The 24785-nt window shown below is 38.9% G+C and overlaps 2 protein-coding genes across 2 annotated transcripts; one reads left to right on the forward strand and one right to left on the reverse strand.

Moving 5' to 3' along the window:
• The first annotated feature begins 2019 nt into the window (after positions 1-2019).
• c16h14orf119 (chromosome 16 C14orf119 homolog) lies at positions 2020-3737 on the forward strand. Its single transcript, XM_063218515.1, has 3 exons — positions 2020-2128; positions 2431-2664; positions 3167-3737. Exons 2-3 carry the CDS (start codon positions 2431-2433, stop codon positions 3338-3340), a joined length of 408 nt encoding a protein of 135 aa, XP_063074585.1. The 5' UTR covers positions 2020-2128; the 3' UTR covers positions 3341-3737.
• A 112-nt stretch (positions 3738-3849) lies between these two features.
• On the reverse strand, positions 3850-24542 carry LOC134465079 (myosin-2 heavy chain-like). The gene is made up of 50 exons (XM_063218514.1): positions 24468-24542; positions 24298-24366; positions 23833-23922; positions 23277-23345; positions 21540-21629; positions 20303-20392; positions 20115-20204; positions 19662-19724; positions 18782-18844; positions 17834-17890; positions 17401-17478; positions 17206-17295; positions 17037-17120; positions 16839-16907; positions 16666-16755; positions 15041-15109; positions 14387-14476; positions 13383-13472; positions 13189-13278; positions 12975-13037; positions 11836-11898; positions 11669-11725; positions 11490-11567; positions 11307-11393; positions 11127-11207; positions 10937-11005; positions 10746-10835; positions 10427-10504; positions 10235-10324; positions 9729-9818; positions 9505-9594; positions 9176-9238; positions 8859-8921; positions 8692-8748; positions 8508-8585; positions 8323-8409; positions 8144-8224; positions 7954-8022; positions 7763-7852; positions 7419-7496; positions 7227-7316; positions 7034-7123; positions 6823-6912; positions 6692-6733; positions 6355-6414; positions 6170-6211; positions 5724-5849; positions 5107-5190; positions 4763-4801; positions 3850-4465 (listed from the first exon to the last, which is right to left on the reverse strand). The coding sequence occupies exons 1-50, from the start codon at positions 24517-24519 to the stop codon at positions 3882-3884; spliced, it is 4332 nt and encodes a 1443-aa protein (XP_063074584.1). The 5' UTR covers positions 24520-24542; the 3' UTR covers positions 3850-3881.
• Between the last annotated feature and the right edge of the window lie 243 nt (positions 24543-24785).

Below are 24785 nucleotides of genomic sequence, written 5' to 3' on the forward strand. Positions count from 1 at the left end.
TGGGCTGCTGGCTCATTTAAGCGAGGCTATGATAGCAGGGTCATTCCATGTCAACAGGAGCCCGCACACTTGGGTCTAAAAAAAAACAGAAAAAAATCACCAAATGTAGACTACCCATGGGAGAAACACTGTACATTTATTTGAATAAGATGTATAGGTCTACTTTCCATGTTACAGCCATTTTTGCTGGGGGAGGGAGGCGCCCATTTTGATTACACTCTTTTTTTGTCATTTTGCATGCTGGAACACACACACACACACACACACACAAACACAAAACAGTTATTAACACACACACACACACACACACACACACACACACACACACACACACACACACACACACACACACACACACACACCATATTGTTTTTCAATGCACTGCTTGCACTCACACTTGTACTTGCGCACGCACGCTCGCTCTCTCTCTCTCTCTCTCTCTCTGTCTCTCTCTCTCTCACACACACACACACACACACACACACACACACACACACACACACACACACACACACACAGGCAAGCCGACAGGGGGGGACAACAAAGGGGTATGTTGTCCAGGGCCCAGGAGAAAGGGGGCCCAGAATTGGGTCCCCATTATTGTATGTAGCCTATTGGACAGGGGACCCTTTCATATTGACTTTGTCCTGGGCCCAGCAAAAGCTGTCAGCGGCCCTGCACACACACACACACACACACACACACACACACACACACACACACACACACACACACACACACACACGCACACACTTTTGTAATAGTCATTTTATACATTGAAAGGAGGATGAAGACAAAATGTCAACTAAATTCTTTTAAGTTCTATTAATCTCTTTGGGTCAGTTTGGACCGGAACACGCACACAGCTAGTAGGCCAGTCAATCTAGCTCTAAAAAGGCCCAAACCCGGGACAAATTGCAATAATGGTTCCTACTTTTACGTGATCCTTAAACCCCCTTGTATCACATATTAAAAATCTACAGCTTTATATTTAGTGGAACATACTTTTTTCCAAGGTCAAAGTTGGCAGATTTCCCATTCATTTCTCCATAGGGAGACAATATAGGAGATACAAGGTGAATAGGGTAAAATTGTAAACTATGAGATATTAATTTGAAACTTTCACAGTTGGTAACTGACATTCAGACAAACAACCTTTGTATTGCAAGTTTTCTGAAATATGATGATGGTATATGCAAATGAGGTCATATGTACTGAAATATGTGATCAATCTGTGGCAACAGATCAAGCATAAAACAATATTGCAATAGTAATGGTTCATTATATTGATCCTTCAACCCCTCTGCATCACATATTAAAAATCTGCTTTCATCAATTCAGTGGAACATAGGCCTACTTTTCCCAAGGTCAAAAGTATCTAATTTTACCCACTGAATAGCAAAATGCATTAGAAATCTGCTACTTCTGACCTTCAAAAAAGTATGTTCCACTGAAGTGATGAAGGTAGATTTTTCATATGTGATGTATGGTGGATTAAGTATCAATAAAAAGTGTGAATCAATACTTTTGCAATTGTTTTATGTTTTGCTCGTTGTTGCAAAATGTATCACATATTTAAGATGATGTGATGTCATTTGCATATTTAATCATGATATTTCAGACAACTTGCAATACAAAAAATATTTGTCTTTGCTTGAGTAAATTAGCCTACTGTGAAAGTTTCAAATTGATATCTCATTGTTTAAAAAATTAGCCTATTAACCAAATATCTCCTTATTGTCTTCCTATGGGAAAATGAATGGGAAAGTATGTTCCACTAAATATAAAGCTGTAGATTTTTAATATGTTATTTATACATACCTAAGGATTAAAAAAAACTTGAAATGGTTACTATTGCAATTTGTCCAGGGTCAGTGCTGGCTGTCCGGCTGTGCCCAGAAATAGGGGCGTGACGTATGCTACGCTTCCAAGTAGTTGCGCTCATCTAATTGGAAGAGAAGACTTGACTGGGCTTTGCTATTGGCTACCCTAAAGTTTAAAGGTCAGCGGGTGGGTTATAAAGCCGGGCTAGCACACACACATGCTAAAACATTAGCAAGCTCATTTGTGCGATAGCGCACAAGGAATGTTTTGTTGGAAAGCTTAGTGTCAACAATTATTCCTAAAGGTATGTGTGGTTTACACGTTAAAACACAATGAAAGCCATAGGCATTAGGTGTATTTTCCTCATGTAGCTACCCATTCGTAACAGGATAGCCACACTCAACGAAGAATATCATAGAGCTACGGTCTTGAAACACATATTGTTTAGATGTTCTACGTAGGCCTGGCTGTTATGTTCCCTGAAGATGTGTATGTGTCACGTTAAACAGACAGACAACTTCGCTGGTCTACTACGTTGAGCATCATTCACTCACAGACCTCAGTTAAAGGTTAATGTATACTGTATCTTCTCTGCTCCGTTTGCAGATGTCAGGATCCAGACCACCATCCCTGGTGCATTTGGCGAATGGGCTTGGCATAGCAACAACACAATCCCCAGATCATCATTCGTCATTCGTGACTCTTCAGGAGTATCGTTGTGTATTAAGTTGGTTTCTTGGATGGGGGCCTTCTCAAAGACAGCAATTTCTAGAGGACCTTATAGCAAAAGCTGTACCAGGAAAAGTGTGTAGCCTACTTGCACAGCTAACAACAATGCAGGTAAGGTGTAGTGGTCATCTTGGGAGGAATTTGCCTATACAGTAGGCCTGATGGGCCAGTATAACTGCATAATAGACCCACTGCATAATGCTAGCACCATAGACATGTCTATGGCCAGCACTACTTGTATCAGTTTATGTTGTGTAAAGGTGTTCTGTGTAATATTTTTAGTAATGTAACCTTTTTTTCATGAATACCTGCCACCACCACCAAATTCTAATGTTCATTATGACAGTGGAGAAGATCTCTCCTTTTCATGTATGAAAAGTGCAATTTTCCCTGTCTGCCTTTTTGAATGTCCAGAAATGTACATTTTTAGCTGGAAAACTTGCTGTTCTTTGGTCATACTAATAAATATCAGTTGTAGTAAATATTCATGAAAAGCTTAATTTTGGCAGTAGACAACGCTGTTTCAATGAGCAGCATAAATACCTACTCTAGTCTGGCCACCATCCTACATGGTGCACCTTTTACACTTTGTCATATGATGCCTGTGTTGCAGGTAAAGGACAAGCCTCCCAACATCTTTGAATGCCAGCTCCGCCTGTGGACACAGTGGTTTGAGTCATGGACCGAGGAGGAGCGAAACACCTTCATCACTCGACTAGAGGAGGCTGATCCTGCGTTTGTTGCCCAGTTCTATACAGGCGTGGCCTGCACAGCCGGGACTGTGTAGATGGCCAGAGAATCACCAGTGTATTCCATGTCTATTGTACATGAGCACATTGAGGATCAATGCTGGACAGCTTGCAGGTGATGTTCTTTATGTGGCATGGGGGGGTGGGGGGATTCAGGTTAGAACTGAGCGAGTCCTCTGGACAGCTTTGGCTGTTGGGGCTACCTTTACCCAAAATAACCTTCACAGACGTGTGTGTGTGTGTGTGTGTGTGTGTGTGTGTGTGTGTGTGTGTGTGTGTGTGTGTGTGTGTGTGTGTGTGTGTGTGTGTGTGTGTGTGTGTGTGTGTGTGTGTGTACATAAATAATATATTTTTGTATTTTTTGTATGTTAAATTTTGACTAAAGTGTACGGACTGCTTTCTTCTCCGTTTGGAATAAATATGACCAAAAAAATGTTTCAATGCAAAGAACTCATTTATTGTCTTGAGCAATACAATGCGCACAAAGCAGACAAGTAGGGAGGAAGCACATGTTGCTTAATCACATCCTTGAATGTGGTGTTTTGAGTACAAGCAGCGGTCTAAGTTAACAAGAATATGTTAGGATTCTAGCCATTTTGCAGAGGTCACAGCCCTGAACACCATCGGGGGAGAACCCACATCAGTGTCCTCACAAGTGCTTATGAACGGGAAAAGCTTAGCTGGATTAGATGACTTAATTGCCTGAGTGCCAACATCCTTGAAGGTGTACATGTGAGCTCTCTGGTCTACATCATAGAACGAGATCTCCTCTTTGTTGAAATCAATCATCACCCCTATCTTTGCTGGTTTATCAACCCCCTCCCCCCTCAGTTGAATCCTTCGCCTGTCATTTGCATTGAGGACATCAGACCGCTGCAAGGTCAGGGTCCAGTACTTATTTTTGGGGGTAAATGATATTCTTCCTTTCTTCATCGCCGTTTCGCTAGCCACACCCAATACATAACAACGTTTTCCATCCACTCCGACCTCCCAGTACGGTCGGCCTTCCTGAAACCCAGTGCTAGCCAAGGTGCCCGTCACATGGTTAAATCGTTGTGGGAGGTTGGGTACGCTCTGAGGATTCTGAAGCAGTCTCATTTCTGTGTTGTGATTTGCCAGTTGTAGTTTTGGGTGTGCTGAGGCAGGATCTATGGCTGGTTGATCTGTGAAAATGAGCAAAATAATTAATAATAATAATTACATTTGGATAATTTGCACATTATGTCTACTCATAGCCTTTGTTGGGCTGTATTTCCTTGTTTTGAATTTGCCCAAGATCTATCCATGAGGTTTAAGTTACCAAAAAAACTCCAATTGTGAAACTAGTGAGATTGTAGTCCTGCTATTGCGAAAATGACTCGGTTGTATGGTGATTATCGTGTATGTATAGATTAATATGTAGATGAAAAATGTAGATGCAAAAATACTCAGTCATGTTCATTTGCCTCCAGTGTACTTACAGATTTGCACAGCCTTTTCTTTTTTTGCGCTCTCGAATTCTGTATGGGGTCAAAGTTAATGGAAGAAATTTGATGCATTTTCAAACACATTTGCAGCACAAGAGAGATGCCAATGCCGTTGATTAAGCACTCAATAACTGTCATTCTGTAAGGGTGTCATACAATAACTGTCATTCGGTAAGGGTGTCTGTGTCACCCATGAACTGAGACTAAAGCACAGCCAACGAGTACAACTGCCCAAGCATGTACTACTAGTTAGCACACTAATTAATTATCATGCACATACAGAACAAATAAGCGTAAGATCATAATGCCCTATTTGCTACCACCAACACAACACACACCTTCAATTTTTCTTTTTTGCTCTTCATTTTCAGCCTCCATTTTCCTTAATGATGCTTCCAGTTGTTTTTTCTCTTCCTCTAAAGCTGCAAAATGATTACAAGGTGTTTTAATTTTAAAAAGTCTATTTTGATTCCGCTTACATGACATGTGGATGAAAAAAAAATCACCATTGTGATTAGTGTGTTTTAGGAAACTCCAGAAGTATTTGCCCCTTTATGAACTCTGCTTCCTACAAATTCTGAAGGATAATGTCCAGCTATCAGTTTTCTACCATCAATCATTTGTGTGCATGCGTGAAAAGTAGGCATGTACCGAATCTTGATTTTTAAGGTTCTGCCGAATACCAAATCCATTACTTAAGATTTAGCTGAATCCGTAGCCGAATCCTACTCTGATCACCGGAAACCGAACCCTGTCAACAAGGCCGGAACTGGCTGACTCTGCCTATTTGAGTTATTCTTGTTCAATATTTACATTTATTTGACGATCTGAAAATGTTAAGTGTGACAAAGGTCCAAAAAGGTAAAAGAAAATCAGTAAGGGGGCAAATACTTTTTCATACAGCTATATCTGTTACAAAGGAAGAGAAACCTGCATGCTTCACCTAATACCTCACCTTTGGTTTTCCCTTGTTGGGTTTTGAGTTCATTATTTCTTTTCTTGAGGTCATCTACAGCTTTGTCTTTCTCGGTCTGCAGTGTGTTAAGGGCTCCATCCTTTGCATTCAACTCATTCCTCAGTGCTATTAAGTGAGGCAGATCAGTCGTCACAAAGAGGCAGAGTGCAGAATTGGATAAGAGGCATCACAAGCATTACAAATAAAGCATTACAACAACCTCCCTTCTACAATACTCCAACCTGTTCATATGAATAGCTTAACATAAACATACTGTATAGTATAATATTATGTGCAGTGACGATGACCCATGGCATTTCGCATAGCAATGCTACACTTCCAAACACACGGACTAATGTTACTGAGCAAAGTTTTCTGCTTGCACACATTTGAAACAATATCAATATCAAAGACACACATTGAGAAGAGATGACATTGAGCCTCACCGTCATTTTCGGCCTTGAATTTAGCAATTTCATTCTTGAGAACTATGAAGGAAATGGAGGTTACATTATTGCCTTCATGCGATCATAAGGTGTGGAGTGGACATTACTATACTCCCTATGATTACATTGTGTGTCTGTGTTTTGTCAATGTCGTGTACTCTGCATGTTGTTATGGGTCATTTTACCTTCATTCTGCTCTTCCAGGTGAGCACAGGCTTTGGCTTGTGTCACACTAGCTCTCAGCTCTACACAACACAAGAAGAAGCATTACAAGCATTCCAACAACCTCCCTCTTACAATACACCAACCTGTTCATATGAATGCTGGCTCAACACAAACGTACATATGTACATAAATAATATTATGTGCTGTAAGTGTGGCCCATGTTATTTCGCATAGCAATGCTACACTTCCAAAGACATGGACTAATGTTACTGAGCAAAGTTGTGTGTGTTCACATTTGAAACACAATAACAATGAGACATACTGAAAACAAATGAAACGTTTAATTGTGAGCCTCACCATGATTTTCTGCCTTGAGTTTAGCATTTTCTTTCTTGAGATCTATAAGGGGAAAAGGTGTCACATTTGTCATGTATTGCGATCACAAAGGGAGATACCAGAAGCCCAGTATCACAGTGATCATCTCTTACCAGCAATTTCATCTGCTGCCGTCTGCTTTATGCCTTTCTCTGTATCCAGGAGAGCAGCAATTTTATTCTGCATCTCAATGTTTTTCAAAACTGGGAAGGAAAACACCATGCGTTCCGAGTTGTCAGAATAGACACGACATTATCTGATATGGATGGACACAAAGTATTGGATTGATCATCAGTTCAAGATAAAGTGTAGCGTTTGGCTTACTCAGATCTGCTTTCTCTTTGTCTAAGCTCATCAGTTGCTTAGCGCTGTCTGCTTTCTCCTTCTCGCTCCGCTCAAGGCGTTTACTCAAGTCTGGCAGAAGGGTTGGTGGGAAGAAAAAAAAACATTTTAGCCATGTTTGCACACCATTACCACATATACACACGTGGACTGTGAGTATAAACTAATTACTCACCATCAATTTCTTTCTGTGAGGACTGTTTGAGGTTTGTTAGTTTTATTTCCAAAGCTGCTGCCTCTTTTTCCAAAGCTTGAATCTGTTGTACTAATAGGTAAGGAAATGAAAGATAAGAATTCATAATCATAAACAATATTTTTTTTCCTGCCCATGTTATATACTGTAAACTATACGTCAAGGGGTACATACCTTTCTGGCCTTTGCCACAGTCTTCAGCCTTCAAACGGTCAATCTCTATGTGCTTCTGGTTCAGTTTAGTTTCTATTACTGAAAATAATACAAATCACACTTCTGTGTTAAGTGGATCCTAACACTGTGAGGACCAGTGGAAAATGCGAAACTGAAAACTTCATTTCCCAAAATGCATCTGGTGCTTGGCATGAAAGGCAGCAGGAAAAAGTAAACTGTAGCCCACTGCTGTGCTGCTGCTGGCCTATGTCACTAAACTTCATTGTCCCGTGGCGACTGCTTTCTACAGTATGTGATGCCACTACTCTGGCCAGAGATGACATTAGTCATAAAATATCACCAACCAGCAATCTTTTGTGCAGCATCCGCTTTGGCTTTGGCCAACACGTTCTTCAACTGGCTGATTTCATCCTCATGTTCCAGCATCTTGAGCACTGAAATAAAATAGTTATTACAAATGTATGGTATTCATCTTCATGAGAAGATCTTCCAGGGAAATTTGCTAATATCCTAATGAATGGCCAGCGCAACTCACCAGCTTTGATTCTCTCTCCTTCTTTGTCCTGCAAGGCATCTATCTTCTCATCAAGCTCATTTTCCAGTTCTGTCAGAATGGTAATGAAGCAAGAAGATATTTTTTCATCAAATATTTGCAAGTAGGGGTCTCATTGAAATGAAAAGTAAGAAGTCTGCTGTAACTTAAATTAAGGCCCCTATGGTCTTACCAGTGATGCGTGCTAAATACTCCTCCGTGTTGTCAGCGATCACATTTCCCTTTTGCCTTAATATAGCAATCACTTCTATGACTGAAAACGGAAAGAAGTGTTGGGGAAATCAAAGTACTGCTGTTTGCCTTTCAGATATATTCTAAGACTGTTGGTACGGTATGAACCAAAAAACTCACTTTGTTTAGCTGCTGGACTCTTTCCTCCAAGTGCTCCTTCTATCTGGGCCAGTTCTTTCAATTTCTGCTCCAACTCCTTCTTCAGTTCTGAGTAAGGTACATATACAGATTTACAGCACACAGTGCGTTTCAGAGATGTTTCAACATTTAAAGGCCTTTGTGAAAAGGATTTTCTAGAATATTACCAGTCTCATCTCCAGTCTTGCTTGCTATGGCTTTGTTCAGAGCGTGAATTTCCCTATTCAAATTGGTGATCTTCAAAACTGTAAAGAATAACAAAATTGCAGTAAAATGTTTAAAAAGTCCCTCTATGTCATAGACGTCGTGTTCATTACAGCTGAAATGTAGTACTGTGGAACACCGCCATACTTAGGCCTGGAATGTCCTGCATCTTTTTCAGGTCTTCTTCCACTTTTATCTGCAGGTCTGTGTGTGAATGTGTGATGATTGTTAACACACAGAACCAACACAAAACAGCAACAAAATGGAACCAATAACTTGAAAAGATAGATAACAGCAAACACAATTCTTCTGACCTGTGTATTGCTCTTTAACTGTGGTACAGCTGTCAATCACTTCCTGTTTGCTTGTTTTAAGCACTGAAAAGTAAGGGAAATAAATAAACAGTATTTAGTTATTCATGGCCAAAGGGGTTTAGTGGAAGTACACTTTGGCAAGGGATAACTAAACACCAAGTGCCAGAAAGTTTTATTTTTCCTGAAAAAGCTGTTGGATCTGCACATGCTGGAATACAGTCAGGTTTATGTATTGAGTTTTGCGTCATCTCTTTGGTCTTCACAAGAAAATACATAGTGCCCAAAGTAGGCTAACTTAAAGTAAGTTCTACTCTCACCATCATTTTCAGCTTTCAGGTCATCAGTCTCTTGTTGTTTCAATTGAAGTGCTTTCTTGAGATCTATGAGGGAAAAGGAGATTTCATCGTCAGGTTTGTCATGCATTGCGATCAGAGGAGGAGAGATACCAGAAGCCCAGAGGAGTATACTAAGAAGCTGGTTCAGGAGTAAACCAGGTTAAGTTAAGAGGTAAATCATCTAATAGAAGACTCATCGGACTCCAAGCTCTTCTCTCTTCTATTAGACGATTTACCTCTTAACGTAACCTGGTTTACTCCTGAACCAGCTTCTTAGTTCACCCCCCAGTATCACTGTGGTCATCTCTTACCAGCGATTTCATCTGCTGCCGTCTGCTTTATGTCTTTCTCGGTATCCAGGAGAGCAGCTATTTTATTCTGCATCTCAATGTTCTTCAAAACTGGGGAGGAAAACACTGTGAGTTCAGAGTAGTCAGAATAGACACGACATTATCTGATATGGATGGACACAAAGTATTTCAAGAATGTAATGAAATGCTCATCCGTTCAAGATAAAGTGTAGTGTTTGGCTTACTCAGATCTGCCTTCTCTTTGTCTAAACTCATCAGTTGCTTAGCGCTGTCTGCTTTCTCCTTCTCGCTCTGCTCAAGGCGTTTACTCAAGTCTGGCAGAAGTAGTGGTGGGAAGAAAAAAAAACATTTTAGCCATGTTTACACACATTACCACATATACCAACCGTATCTCTCACAATATAGTGCTGTCACCACGAATTCACCAGGAAAAACATCTATAACACTTGTGGTGCCGTCATGATAAAGCCCCGTTTTTCGTGGTTGGACAACACTTTTGCGACCTATGTATTTGAATGGGCTGTCCGACTCGTAGTTGATTTACGATTCATGAGCCAATTTCAGTTGGCAACCAGTTTGCTCCACAGAAGACCAAAATAGTGTCAATATAATCCACAATCATTCAAAGTCATAAATCTACACGCACACAAGTCATAATAGGCCTACAGCCTACAGTCATGACAGGCCTACTCACCTACATGTGAACGGTGAGTATAAACTGATTACTCACCATCAATTTCTTTCTGTGAGGACTGTTTGAGTGTTGTTAGCTTTATTTCTAAAGCTGCTGCCTCTTTTTCCAAAGCTTGAATCTGTTGTACTAATAGGTAAGGAAATGAAAGATAAGAATTCATAATCATAAACAATACATTTTTTCCTGTGCATGTTATATACTGTAAACTATACGTCAAGGGGTACATACCTTTCTGGCCTTTGCCACAGTCTTCAGCCTTCAAACGGTCAATCTCTATGCGCTTGTGGTTCAGTTTAGTTTCTATTGCTGAAAATAATACAAATCACACTTCTGTGTTAAGTGGAAAATGCAAAACTGAAAACTTCATTTCCCAAAAAGCATCTGGCGCTTGGCATGAAAGGCAGCAGGAAAAAGTAAACTGTAGCCCACTGTTGTGCTGCATCTGGCCTATGTCACTAAACTTCATTGTCCCTTGGCGACTGCTTTCTAGAGTATGTGATGCCACTACTCTGGCCAGAGATGACATTAGTCATAAAATATCACCAACCAGCAATCTTTTGTGCAGCATCCGCTTTGGCTTTGGCCAACACGTTCTTCAACTGGCTGATTTCATCCTCATGTTCCAGCATCTTGAGCACTGAAATAAAATAGTTATTACAAATGTATGGTATTCATTTTCATGAGAAGATCTTCCAGGGAAATTTGCTAATATCCTAATGAATGGCCAGCGCAACTCACCAGCTTTGATTCTCTCTCCTTCTTTGTCCTGCAAGGCATCTATCTTCTCATCAAGCTCATTTTCCAGTTCTGTCAGAATGGTAATGCAGCAAGAAGATATTTTTTCATCAAATATTTGCAAGTAGGGGTCTCATTGAAATGAAAAATAAGAAGTCTGCTGTAACTTAAATGAAGGCCCCTATGGTCTTACCAGTGATGCGTGCTAAATACTCCTCCGTGTTGTCAGCGATCACATTTCCCTTTTGCCTTAATATAGCAATCACTTCTATGACTGAAAACGGAAAGAAGTGTTGGGGAAATCAAAGTACTGTTGTTTTGCCATTCATATATATTCTAAGACTGTTGGTACGGTATGAACCAAAAAACTCACTTTGTTTAGCTGCTGGACTCTTTCCTCCAAGTGCTCCTTCTATCTGGGCCAGTTCTTTCAATTTCTGCTCCAACTCCTTCTTCAGTTCTGAGTAAGGTACATACAGATTTACAGCACAAAATGCGTTTCAGAGACGTTTCAAACTTTAAAGGCCTTTTTGAAAACGATTTTCTAGAATATTACCAGTCTCATCTCCAGTCTTGCTTGCTATGGCCTTGTTCAGAGCGTCAATTTCCCTATTCAAATTGGTGATCTTCAAAACTGTAAAAAATAACAAAATTGCAGTAAAATGTTAGTCCATCTATGTCGTAGACCTCGTGTTCATTACAGCTGAAATGTAGTACTGTGGAACACCGCCATACTTAGGCCTGGAATGTCCTGCATCTTTTTCAGGTCTTCTTCCACTTTTATCTGCAGGTCTGTGTGTGAATACGGGATGATTGTTAACACACAGAACCAACACAAACCAGCAACACAATGGAACCAATAACTTGCAAAGATGGCAAACAGCAAACACAATTCTTCTGACCTGTGTATTGCTCTTTAACTGTGGTACAGCTGTCAATCACTTCCTGTTTGCTTTTCTCCAGATCTGAGGATTAAAAAAAAAATACAAAAACAATATTAAGAGTTTCAAGATGGGTACATTGTACCTAAAGGTAAAAGGAAAATGAATGTTAAGGAGTATGGGGGGCATCTTTGACCAAGCCCATTTTGTGTCAGACTACTAAAAAAAGAAGAGAAGGCACCAAAATGCAATCTACGTCTTGCTTTGCTCCAGGTCTGAGGACGAAAGGGAAGCAGACATGATGAAACATAAACTCTACTAAGCTCTGCTTTGGCTAATTATTTGTTACATGTTGTAACATGTTACATACAGAGGACAGATTTCTTTTACAAAGTTGCCATTCACAAAATGGCAGATAAAACATGACAGAAGTCATGGAATACCTGCGTTTAGGGTAATCTTAAGGAATCATGCATGTTCATAGACAGACATTCTAAAGCAGGGTGAGACACAATGTAAATAAGCTGAATACATGACACAGTACAGGAGTAACCATCAAAATCCTGGTGGAAATCTACTGCATTGCAGACAAGTCAGAGGGGCTTAGGTGACAAATACTGGACTTATCATTTAATATACTGTGGGGCTGCTTTTAAACAGGCAGGCTCGGTAACACTTAATAATAGTGTATACTTATAAAGATTATTAGTTAATAATAATTATTTAATAATAATAATTAATCATTCGTATCCTAAATAATTGACTAATGATGAACAAAGGATTAACAAATGTTTTTATTATTATTAACTAAATGTTATTCATGCTTTATAAAATATCTACAAATGTAATATGTTCAGGATTTTACAAACCTTTCAACAGAATATTTTTATTCATTTACAAAAATGTGTAAATGTTTGATAGGCCTAAATATGAAATATTAATATAACATTTCCCAGTCATTTACAAACCTTTGTTAAGGTTTTGTTCATCATTTGTTCTGTGCGGCAAAGCTTTTCATTCTAGAATTCACGTGCACATCACAGTAAAATATCTTGTATCTTGTATCTGGTTCATTATTTACTAAGTGTTATTAATGCTTTATAAGCAGCCAGACATTATTATAAAGTGTTACCACATTAGTCTTGTCCAAAAATACAAACCTGTTATTCTGATTTTCAGTTCGTCATTTTCCACTGTCATGACTTGAATCTTTTCTTTCAGGTCTATAAAAGTAAGCACAAGGTTATGAATGACTGCACTTATTAGTTATAGTGCAAATTGTGATAGGCCTATACAATATCTGTCATAGTTGTCTTCATTTAATGATTCTGAAGCGATGAGTAAACAATACCATTGTCATGTGAAAATGCATACCTTTAATTTTCCCGGCTGATGTATTTTCCAAGGTTTCAATGTTTAGTATCACATCCTTCATTTTATTTTCCATAATGATCAGCTTCAGTACTAAATAGGACATAAATATCTCAATACACAATAAAAAGAAATAAAAAAATGACATATATATATTTTTTTAAACCAATTTTCAACATTTTACCCATAGAGATTACCTAGTTCACCGTTTTCTTTGTCTAGGCCAACCATTTTGTCACTTTGGCGTTGCAGTTCTTCTTTCTTCAGTTCTAGCCGTCTCTCCAGTTCTATCAGATGAACATTTCAGATAGATTAGATTAGGAGCACATATGCAGCTTTAATTGTGTGGTTATTTAGTCATCTGGTGGGTGATTAGAAAGTGAATAAAGACACTTTCAACTGCTTACTGTCTGTGGCCAGAAAAATACACTTGCAAAAGTTAACTTTGTCTGGCAATGCAAGAGATTAGGGCATGCTCCCACGAGAACCAGCTAAGAAAAGGTTCAGAAATAAAGTTGCATTGTGCATCTTTAAGACAAAAGGGCAAACCATCATCACCAGAGCAAATATCCATCAACACTGGTGCCAACATACATATGTCAGTGTCCAAAAAGGGATATTTGAAGAAACATACATGCACTCCAGATGTGTTATCCTGTTAGTCTTAATTGTTTGTCATCTCGCATAGACACACTGTGACTTCACATAAAAAATAATAATTTTCTGACATTGAGTGGCTTCTCTCAGGGCCATTTAGCTAGCTTCAGAGTTAAATGTCAATACTGTACTATATATCAGTGTTTCTCAACCTTTTTTTAGGTGAGGCACCCTTTCAATTCATGAAAAAATTCAAGGCAACCCAAACCAACAAGCTGTAACATGGCACCGCATCCGATACCACACTAGTTTAGAAAGTAACACTTTTGGAGACGTCACACAACCTACGTTCGAAGTTGCAGCTGACTGGGGCGACCTATATTTACTTTATTGCGCGTAATTGGCAGATGAAAGATTCCACTGACTAGCATTAACTTATCAATTTAGACAAATATGAATTATATTACATAATTTATTCATCAGTCACGTTTCCACGGCACCCCTGAGGGGGGCCCGCGGCACCCCAGGGTGCCCCGGCACACCTGTTGAGAAACACTGCTATATATCATCCAGAATCATTTTACTATCAATTGAAAACAGGCACCTTCGAGTTGGTCATTTGCAGTCTGTTTGGCCTTTGATAAATCCAACTCCAGTTTTCTGGCTTCAGCCTCCAATTCTTCAATTTTCGCACCTGAAATTTAATACATTTTATTAGATACTGAGTATATTTTATTTAATGTATGCAATCATAGATAATGGTTCAGAAATGCATCACAAAATGTATGAATACATAAAAAATGTATCTAATAACAGTATATTTTCCTCTAAGCTAATCTAATTTAATTTGTACATTTTACTGCGTTCTAATTATACTGCACATTTCTGCACATCTATACGTTTCACTTCGTTCTAATTAAGATCTGCTAGCTTAAGCTCCTAATAAGAAAAAAAAATAAATTTTTGAGGTCTTTACAACAATATAAAGTGATGCGTATGTTTTGCGTACTAATTTGGAACAGTGGATTATAGCTTTTTTATTTTTAAAAAATACTGTTTTCGTTAGAAGGTTCATCCAAAAACATGTGATTTGTAGTCTAAAAGTTGACGACTTGAAAAATGATGATGGCTCTTATGTATATTATGTTCAAGTGCATACAGCCATGGTCATGGATGGTAGGGGAACTTATGACGTTTCGATTTCAAGACTGACTTCCTAACCATTAGGCCACGGCTACCCCATACAGTGTTCACTTACTGTGTGTTTTATCTTGTACTTTCAGCGCATTGATCTCCATGTACTTCTGTAGAAGTTGTCTCTCGATCTCTTAAACATTAAGAAAAACAATATTTCAGTGTTTCTGGAAAGGCCCAGGGGGCCCAGGGGTGGGGGAGGTATTGGGAGCATATTTGGGGGATTTTCCCCCTAGTAAGGATACTGTCAAGCTTCAATCAGATTAGACAGTTCACTGACAAAGAGACACACAGCATGATTGATTTTTTTTCTGAGAAGCAATTGGTTAACATCCACAGATTTGGGCAACCACCCACTGGACAACCCTTCATTCTTCTTCACCTGGCCCTGTTCACACAAGCCTGCTGGCAAAAGTCCTTGAATTTTCAACATAACTCTGGAAAATTATCTTCAACACACCACACAAGTAATTCAGGAGAGGTCTAAAAGCACTTTTTTGTTCTGCCATGCAAAACGTTTGATAGGACTACATGCTTTAGAGCAGTACAAAATATCTTAATTTAAGGGTGGAAAGCAAACCCCCACCCGCAACATTCTCATCACATCACACTTAACACTTTTATAAAATCCAGACCAAACCAATGCAATATAACACGTATTTAGCTATACAGCGTAGTATCACAACTATGAAGTTGACTAAACACACTTTCAAAATACACATTCACACACCAGCTCTCAAGGCAGCCGTATGGTGCCAATTGTCCAGGGTTCCAAAGTGACTTTCTGTTGTGCAGACACAGTACAGACAAAAGAGACCGTCCCCGGAACAATGTGGCTGGGCTCAGACTTAGTGAACGGCACCTCAGCATTCCAATTTCAAGACCAACTCTCTAACTTTTAGGCTGTGGACATGCTTGCTGTAGGACATGCGTTGCCGTACGAATTTCATGTCAATTCTAAGTCAATTCTACGCACGGTAGAGCACCAGTCACAATGTAGGCCTACACAGACGCGTGCATACAGTGCAGTATTGACCACACCACGAGGTACAATCTTTTGATTCCGAACATCCATGTTGAAGTTGACGTAGAGTGAAACACTGGAGGAAAACAACAATGCCCCATTGGCTATCTGCCCCTAGATGATACCTCCAGTATTATGTGAATTGCTCCAGTTGTCCTGAAGCAGGTATGTGTGCTCAGTTGCACACACTTGCAAGCTTAGTTTTAGGCACACAGCAAGCATGTCCCTAGCCTTAGGCTATGTTTGTCTGTGTATGATAGTGGCCAAATTACAGTAGGTATTGCAACTGAACTCATTGAAACTGTGATGCCTATTGCCAAATTTTCTTTTCATTAATGTTTACCAAGTAATAAACTACTATTTATTAGTATGACCAAAGTACAGTACATTTTGCAGTTAAAAGTGTCTATTTCTGTAAATTGCAAATGGTGGACATGGAGTAGATTCACCTTTTCATGTATGAAAATAGCATTTTTCCCGGTCATAAGGAATACTTGGTAACATTAGTGAATGGGCAGAATGAATTGGAATGCAAGCAGGATATAAACTACTAAAACTATTACACAGTGCACCTTTAAGGGGAGGTTCTCTTGTGGAGTGGCCCGGTGATGTGAGTATTACTGTATGTCCCTTGTTTTGTCACCAGTGCTACACATGGTACCCACCTTTGATTTTATAGGTGGCCTCCTGTTTAGTTTTCTCTATTCTGCGCTCCAATGAGGCGATATCACTTTCAAGGGCTAGTACCTTCATCACTGAAAAATAAATTGAACAGATTCAGTATTTTGTGCATTTTTAGAAACACACATCCTGATTTCTTCACTCAGTTGCTACTTACTCAGTTTTATTTTTTCAGCTTCCTCTCCCTTCACCATTGAAATCATTTCATCCAGCTCTTTCTCTAAGGCTGTAATACAACAATGATAATATGGTATATTTGAACAGGATGCTGATGAATGCATAGTTTACTAGGTATTACTATGTATTCTACCATGCACCGTTTTGATATTTCATTAAATGCATATGAATGGCTCACCATCAATCTGTGCCAAATATTGCTCATTGGTCTGTGCCATGGCTATCTTTCCATTGTTGATTATCGTTGTCATTATAGTAGTTACTAGAATATAAACAGTTATATTTTAACATGCAGTACAATGATTTCAAGTATTCTTTTAAAACTATGGTAACTTGACAAAACATACTCTTTTTGGAGTCCATTCTGTTTCTAAGACCCAGCTGTTTCTCCAGTTTCTCCAGTTCTTCTATTTTGCTCTCCAGCTCATATTCCAGCTCTGGGGACACACAAAAACAACACAAACAGAATAAGAGCCGAAAAGAATCCCTTTTATAAAATCGAATGTATTCTTTAACAACTGAGCTGAGACATGTGTGGATACCTCTTGAATCCCCTGTCTTTCCAGGCAAGTCCCTTTGTAGTTTCTCAATTTCCGAAATTAACAGATTCATTCTCAGAACTGAAAATACAAACAAAACACTGAGTAAAACTTCAATACTAATATACATACTTATTAGTGATACTTATTATACCATCATTATTTTCTACACTTCATTGTCAAATATTAATATATTGAAATTGTTGTATTTTAAGAAATACTATGACATTATGGATGGTAAACATATTTAATAATAATGAAGTTTATAATTACTCATGCAGGTTGACATTCTGTGGCAATGATCAGTTTAATCAAAGAATCTCATATTACGGAAATATCAGCATTAAAGACATATGTAATGATTAAAATGGTGATGATGACTATGATTCAGACATATGGGATCTTATTACAAATGTGTCTTTAAGGAGATACATACCTAGTCTTGAGTTCTCATCAACTTTTGTTATAATTGCATCAAACTCTCTCTGCGTCTCTGTGACAAATAATAAATATGGTGTTAATAATAGACATGGCATGATCACAGTCAGGAACCACATCACGGGCCTAAATAACAAACTTGTGCGAACTGGAGAACGCTGTTGCTCAACAGTCTATGTGATCACTTCACATATTATTGTTAACTATTTATAGATCTCTACAATTTTTGAATTGTATTCATTGCATGATGCAAAGACATCAAGTTCCCATTGGTTCCCCAAACTTTTTCAACAAATGCCCTCATCATACAGTAACCCTCCTAAAGCCCGTCGTCATTATGACGTCATCATAAGCCTGACATTGCCCCCCTCATCATTAATAAATAAAATAAGGCCCTCCAATGTTCTCCTTCTCAATACCCCCCTAGGGCTCCCGAACACCCCCGTTGAGAAACACTAAACTAACCCCTACTATATGAAAGTCAGACATATTGATGACGATGACGTAACAGCTCATGATTTTGTTTCATGACGAGATGTGATGACTGATAATGTACAGCAGTGGTTCACAATCTCTTTTTCTCAAGGCAACCATATTTTTGCCCCCCACGGCATCAGGCATTCAAAGCATTCACGTCACACACACTCTGTTCCTAATAACTAGCCTACTAATTTTTTTATTCTATTTAAATAGGTGTTTAATGTGGACCTTGAATTCAGTTGTTTTGTCAAACATGAATTAAATGCTTTCTCAAGTGTGTAACATATGAATTACATCAAAATGATTAAACCCCATAAAATACAGCGGGTTTTGCGACCCCCCATGGATGTGTGGCGGGAGTCCCCCAGCTTGGGAACCACTGATACAGTAGGCTATAATAATACTACGTGTGTACCACCTGGGCAATCAGGAGTCCAAACAACGTGAAGAAAGGATGATATCTCACCCCAGTATGTGTCATTGAGAAGACTGCACTGCTCCATTATTTTCCTCTCATTAATTTTCATCTCTAGATTAGGGAGCAAGACAATACAGTTATCTCATGAGTATCAGGACAAAGATGTCAAAGGTAAAAGTAGTAGTAAACTGCAAATGCACCCAGAGAGTGCAGACCTCTGCCAAGGAAGCTATTTGATAGAACATTTGACTATGTTACACCCTATTTTTTTTCAAGTGTTTCTGCCTTGTTTTTGTGGAGTTAGAAATTGGAACGTCAAAATTCCTGGATCCGGATCGTGATGCGGATCACCAACATAATTTAATCGCTTGTTCCTTTTGTCATTTCCAACAACTCCCCAAAACTTCAAACTTTTTGAGTTATCCTGAAGACAGACAGACAGACAGACAAACAGACAGACAGACCGACAGACAGACCGACTGTCAAACCAACGCGACTGAAAACATAAACTCCTTGGCAGAGGTCAAAATAACAACAATACACAGGTAACTTGACTGAGTACGCAGTAGACCAGTGTGACTTTCACCTGATTATCTGCTGGTTATATCAAATTTGTGGTGGGCCCTTTTTGGGTTTTTATGTATTTCAATAATAACACAGTCTATCTCCCTCATTAGGTACAGTGGAATAACTGGGGTAACAGTTATGACATAGCCTATCATGTGCTAGTGTTGTTCCTACACCATGAATTTACTTCTTCTTTCGACACCTCTACATTGGGATATTAACACTGTAAATGTTGCATTGTTAAATCAACATGTAGAGAGTAGGACACACACTATGCGTGTTAAATTTGAAATTTTGAATTAACATGACAATATGTACTGTGTGCACCTGCTTTCTCAACAGGACATATTACCAAACCAACCTTTGATGTCCACTGTCAATGTTGCTTTCTCCTCTGAGCAGGTCTGAACACGTCTTTTGAGAGCTGTGGGATGGAGGCAATGGCAGAACGGTGAGCTAGCCTGGGGCATGTAAGTGATTTTTATGGTGGCAGGACAATTGTTGATTTAAAATAATACTAATGAGGTGGGCATTGGAAGTGGATGTCATAAATTGTGGAAGAATACCGGAGGGGGTGCCGGAGATGGGTATTACACACAAAGACAGCTGTGCTGTGGTGAAGCATGCTAATGGGGACCTGGGTTTGAGTACGGCCTGGGTCATATCCCAACCCTTTCCCATTTCTCTCTCCCACTCGTTTTCTGCACCCCCTCCTCCTCCTCCTCCTCATTTTCCTGTCTGAATGAAGGCTAAAAAGCCCAGACACAGAAAATAAAAAACATGCTCTGTGTGTGGGAATGGGCTACACTTGTACCTTCTATTTCAGCTTGCAGAGACTCTTTCTCTGTGATTCCTTTGTTCACTATGGTGACCATTTCAGTCTGGATTTCAATCACTTTCAGGACTGTCAAGATGAAAATAATGAACATGTTATACAAAGAAAAAAGAGAAATTCTTTGCACTTGATAGATGCAAAAAACTCTGAGACAGTAAGGCACAAACCCTGTTCGGCCTTCTCCCCTTCTACAATCTTCAGCTGTGCAATGGTGTCCTGCAGCTGTTGAGTGATGCGTAGGAGTTTCTGCTCCAGCTCTAAACCAGAATCAGAATCAGAATCAGAACCAGAACCAGAATCAGAACCAGAATCAGTTTTATAAGCCAAGTGCACATATCAAATGTGACTTTCACAGATGTTAGCTCTCTACACATATCCACCTTATTCCTAGTTCTTCTTCTTATACAGCGTCTTAAAGGGACAGTTTGGTCAATTTCAACATGCAGTTGTATTGCTCACGCTACCCTTGACTTGTCAGTACCTGGTGATGCCACATTTTTCGGCTCAGCCCTTTCCGAGATATGAGCAATTCTAATGGGGGCAGCGTTTGTTTACATTTTTTAAAAATGAAACATAGGCCAACTCCAAATATTTTCCCAAAAGGTACTGCTTTTTGCTAGTTGTCTGCTGATGTTTTATAACCTTTTGGATGTTTTTGGGAATAAATAAAAACGTTTTTTTTAAATGTAAACAAAGAGCTGCCCCCATTACAATGACCAGGATCTCGGAAACGGCTGAAGAAGAAGAAAAAAAAATCTCAGGCACTGACAAGTCCAGGGTAGTGTGACCATTACAACTGCATGTTGAAATTGACCAAACTGTCCCTTTAAGTAATACTGTACCATTAAAATAAAACCAGCATATTTAACCCATTTTAGCCTGATGCTGCATATACGTAACATATACTACTTGTACGCTGCATTCATGCTCTTGAGATTTGAGGGGTTTTTTTTTCATTAAACGTGTGTATGTTAGAGCTGAATGGCCACATTCTAATGCAAGATGTGGGTCATAGTGTTAAATACATTTTTTTCACGTTTTTATGTGCTTTGGAGGCTGAGATATTTAGGTTATAATAGGCAGCGGGCACCTTTTCCCAAAAAAGGGCTTAGGCATTCAGCCGGCGTTAAAATGGGTTAAACAACTTGTGTTTCACAAAAACTTTTAGAAAGTTGCTGCTTAGTTTACATGTGTCTTCGAATAAACCAAAAATTGCACTCCTTTTACATTGCTACAACGGTGACTCCAGGAATAAGACGGACAACATTTATGTCCAATTTACAATGTCAAATATTCAGTATCACGCCCCAGGAAGGCCATTTGTTTTCAGACATCCTCTGTCAATACCCTTCATGACTGTGACTGGGCATTGGGAACTCAAACTCCTTCTTCATATTTGAGTACCTGCATGCTTCTGTTGATTCACTTTCTTGAAATGAGTCACGTTGGCCTCATACTCTGAGATCTCCAGAATCAGACTGTCTATCCGTTCAGCTGCAGAAGATGAGGCATAATGTTATTTAATCACCGTTACATCATTGTAAAATGACATAGTAAAACAGTTCACTAAGATGATGTCCCTTGACAATAACAGTTTTTCACCCAACGCATTTACCTCCAGCACGACTATCAGGGAGTGGGGTTGCAAACCATCCGGCCATAAACCGTCTATGTATGATATCTACAGGTTTTGTCATGGCCTTGCATTATCTAATGAGCCTATTTATGCTCTATCAGGATATACTGTTATTAAAATGATGGTATCTATCTATCTATCTATCTATCTATCTATCTATCTATCTATCTATCTATCTATCTATCTATCTATCTATCTATCTATCTATCTATCTATCTATCTATCTATCTATCTATCTATCTATCTATCTATCTATCACCTCCCACCTCAACCCTATCCACACTCCTGCCCCGCCCGCAACCCAATATTCACTACCTTGACTAAGCCCTTTCCTGTGGGAAACATTGACAATACAGTATTTCTCAATTGGTTTTGTACATTTCTCGAATCTCTCTCGCAATTTTCAAAACACAGTATTCATTCTCAAAACAGCTTTAACAAATGGCAAAACACCATGGATGACCTGCAAAACCAAGTCTCTTCCTCAAAATCCTTAGTTTGTCTTCCAAAACCAAGTTTTTGTGTCAATGAACGCGTCAGTGCCAGCAGAATGGTTAGTCATTGTGTCATAGTGTATGGACAAGCTAGTCAAATCGATTTGTCATGTTGTCAGTTGACTAGTACACTCTTGAGGATGCTTTCTGGAGCGAAATGCTGTTTAGAATGGATGGAAAATGTTGTAAATTCGACTTTATATTACATTGATCAGGTAAGATTGTACTAGATATACATTTAGAGTAGACATATTTATTGAAAGGTTTTCCCATTGCAAAATCAAAAAAATAGTCAACTCTGATTGAGGTGTCAAAGTGCGCCCTCTACCACCCCTTTTTACTTGTCTTGCAGGCCCATGTGGGAAAAAATATAGAAGTGTAAAGAAAAATAAATTTGAAACAATACACTGATACTGTATAAAGTGCACTTACTGTCTTGTGAAATTCTAGGGAAATATTGTAATTTTGTGTGGAGCGTAATTATAAAGGGCACATGAGGCATAGAGTAATGTAATGCAGTACTGTGCTTATTGTTGTATTGCATGCTTGTTTCCTCTTTCCCTTCTACTGCTTTTGATTAGAGAGAGTCAATATTTACCTGCGAGCAATTCACCAATACAGATCACATTTATAGACACAAATCCAATGGAAATTATACAGTGCTTAACACATTATGGCAGCTTGGTAAATCATTTTGCATGTCAAGACTTATACTATGCCATAGGGCCTAAATGTTTTGGTGTTTGAGATAGTTTTGTGTATTCAGTGACAATGCTTTTTGAGTGATATGACAAAAGCAATTGCTAATGTACAAAAAAGCTGAGAATTGTACACAACCATCTGCATGATGATGAAAGCATTTGCTAAATGCTGAAAACTATGAGAAACATATTTTACCATGTGCACAGATAACAGCAGGAAGTCACAATTGAACAAGACGTTTTGAGAATGATTATTCTGTTGTGAGAAATGTACAAAACCATTGCAGAAATACTGTAATGAAAAACATACCTTGTCTATTACATCTGGTTGTCTCCAACTCAAGCTCCCGAACTTTTTTCTCCAGCTCCTTCTTGAAATCTGAAACATTGATACCAGTGTTTTAACCTGGAAGAAATCTGTGTCAGGCACACATTTTCTGATGGCCCTATTCAGTTTACGTAACGTGGAAACAAAGTTGACTAGTCTGTATTTACAGTAAGTTGGGTGATTATAAGAATTGAGTTACATGAGGAAAAAACAGACTACATACATCACACTGCTAATGTGCATTTTGTGGCTTGAGGTGTACAGGTATGTACAGTAGGCCTATCTATGTTAGTGGCAGCACATGTGCATTGTAAATGATGAAAATGATGTAGCACGAAAGGGTTTTATTTAACTTCAGTAAGGAGAGCCTCAAAAGTTGCTTTCATTTTAAATTATTTATATGTTTTTATTTTTATTTTAAGCATCGGCTTTCACTAAACTTGGACTAGTGACATTCCCTTCTTCTTTCTTGTTTTAAATGTGTATTGATTTTTGGGCTGGTGTATCAGAGTAGCTGCAGTTATGACACTTCACCTACCTTTTGCTGTTTCATCATGCTGGTGCTTTACAGATTCTATTTGTTTGGTCAACGAGGTCTCTGTTGCCTTGAGGACCATAATTTGTACAACTAGAAGGAAGAGAAAACCAAAGTGATGTGCAAAAAAAATCATGAAGGTCAGTTCAAATAATATTTCAATATTTTTTCCCAGATGCAGATACATTATCACCTTTAGCACCCTCTTCTTGGTTCTAGTAAACGTACACCATCTGAGGTGCGCACAGCGGTCAAATAGGTTACTTGAAAACAGTTATTGTCATTATCGTCACAATCAGAAAAAAGCAGTTGAAAACTCGGGGGCAAAAAAACTGTTGAAAACTGTTTCTGTTAACATTGGTCAAATAAAATACATTACTGCAAAAAGTTCTGAGTGTGCAATGGCAACTGTTTCCTTTCCTAGTATACTTTATTTCCCTCAGAAAAAAACGAAAGCATCTTGCTCACCAAGGGCCTCGTTCTCACTGGTTTTGCCTTCCACCAGTCCTAGTAGCTCCTCTAACTGTTTCTCCAAGTCTGTGTCAGTAAAAAGTACAAATGTACATAACCATCAGGCCACCGTTGCTCCAAAGACGGAAGACCATTCATAAACTGCCACAAACGCTCCATAAACTCACCACTGATGCGTTGCAAATACTTTTCCGTGGTCTCCGTTTTTTCCTGGTTCATTACTGTGATAACTTCAACGATCTTGATGACTGAAAATGCAGTATTACAACTCTTAAATACTATGTACAAGTGAGCAAGTAATTCATTTATTTATCCATCCATCCATCCATCCATCCATCCATGCAGCTATCCACATGATTCATTCATTCATTCATTCATTCATTCATTCATTCATTCATTTGAACAGAGGTGGAAAGAGTACTAAAATATTGTACTCAAGTACAAGAACTGTTACTCTGTTGAAAATGTACTCAAGTACGAGTAAA

The sequence above is a fragment of the Engraulis encrasicolus genome, chromosome 16, assembly GCF_034702125.1.
Source record: "Engraulis encrasicolus isolate BLACKSEA-1 chromosome 16, IST_EnEncr_1.0, whole genome shotgun sequence".
Classification (NCBI taxonomy): domain Eukaryota; kingdom Metazoa; phylum Chordata; class Actinopteri; order Clupeiformes; family Engraulidae; genus Engraulis; species Engraulis encrasicolus.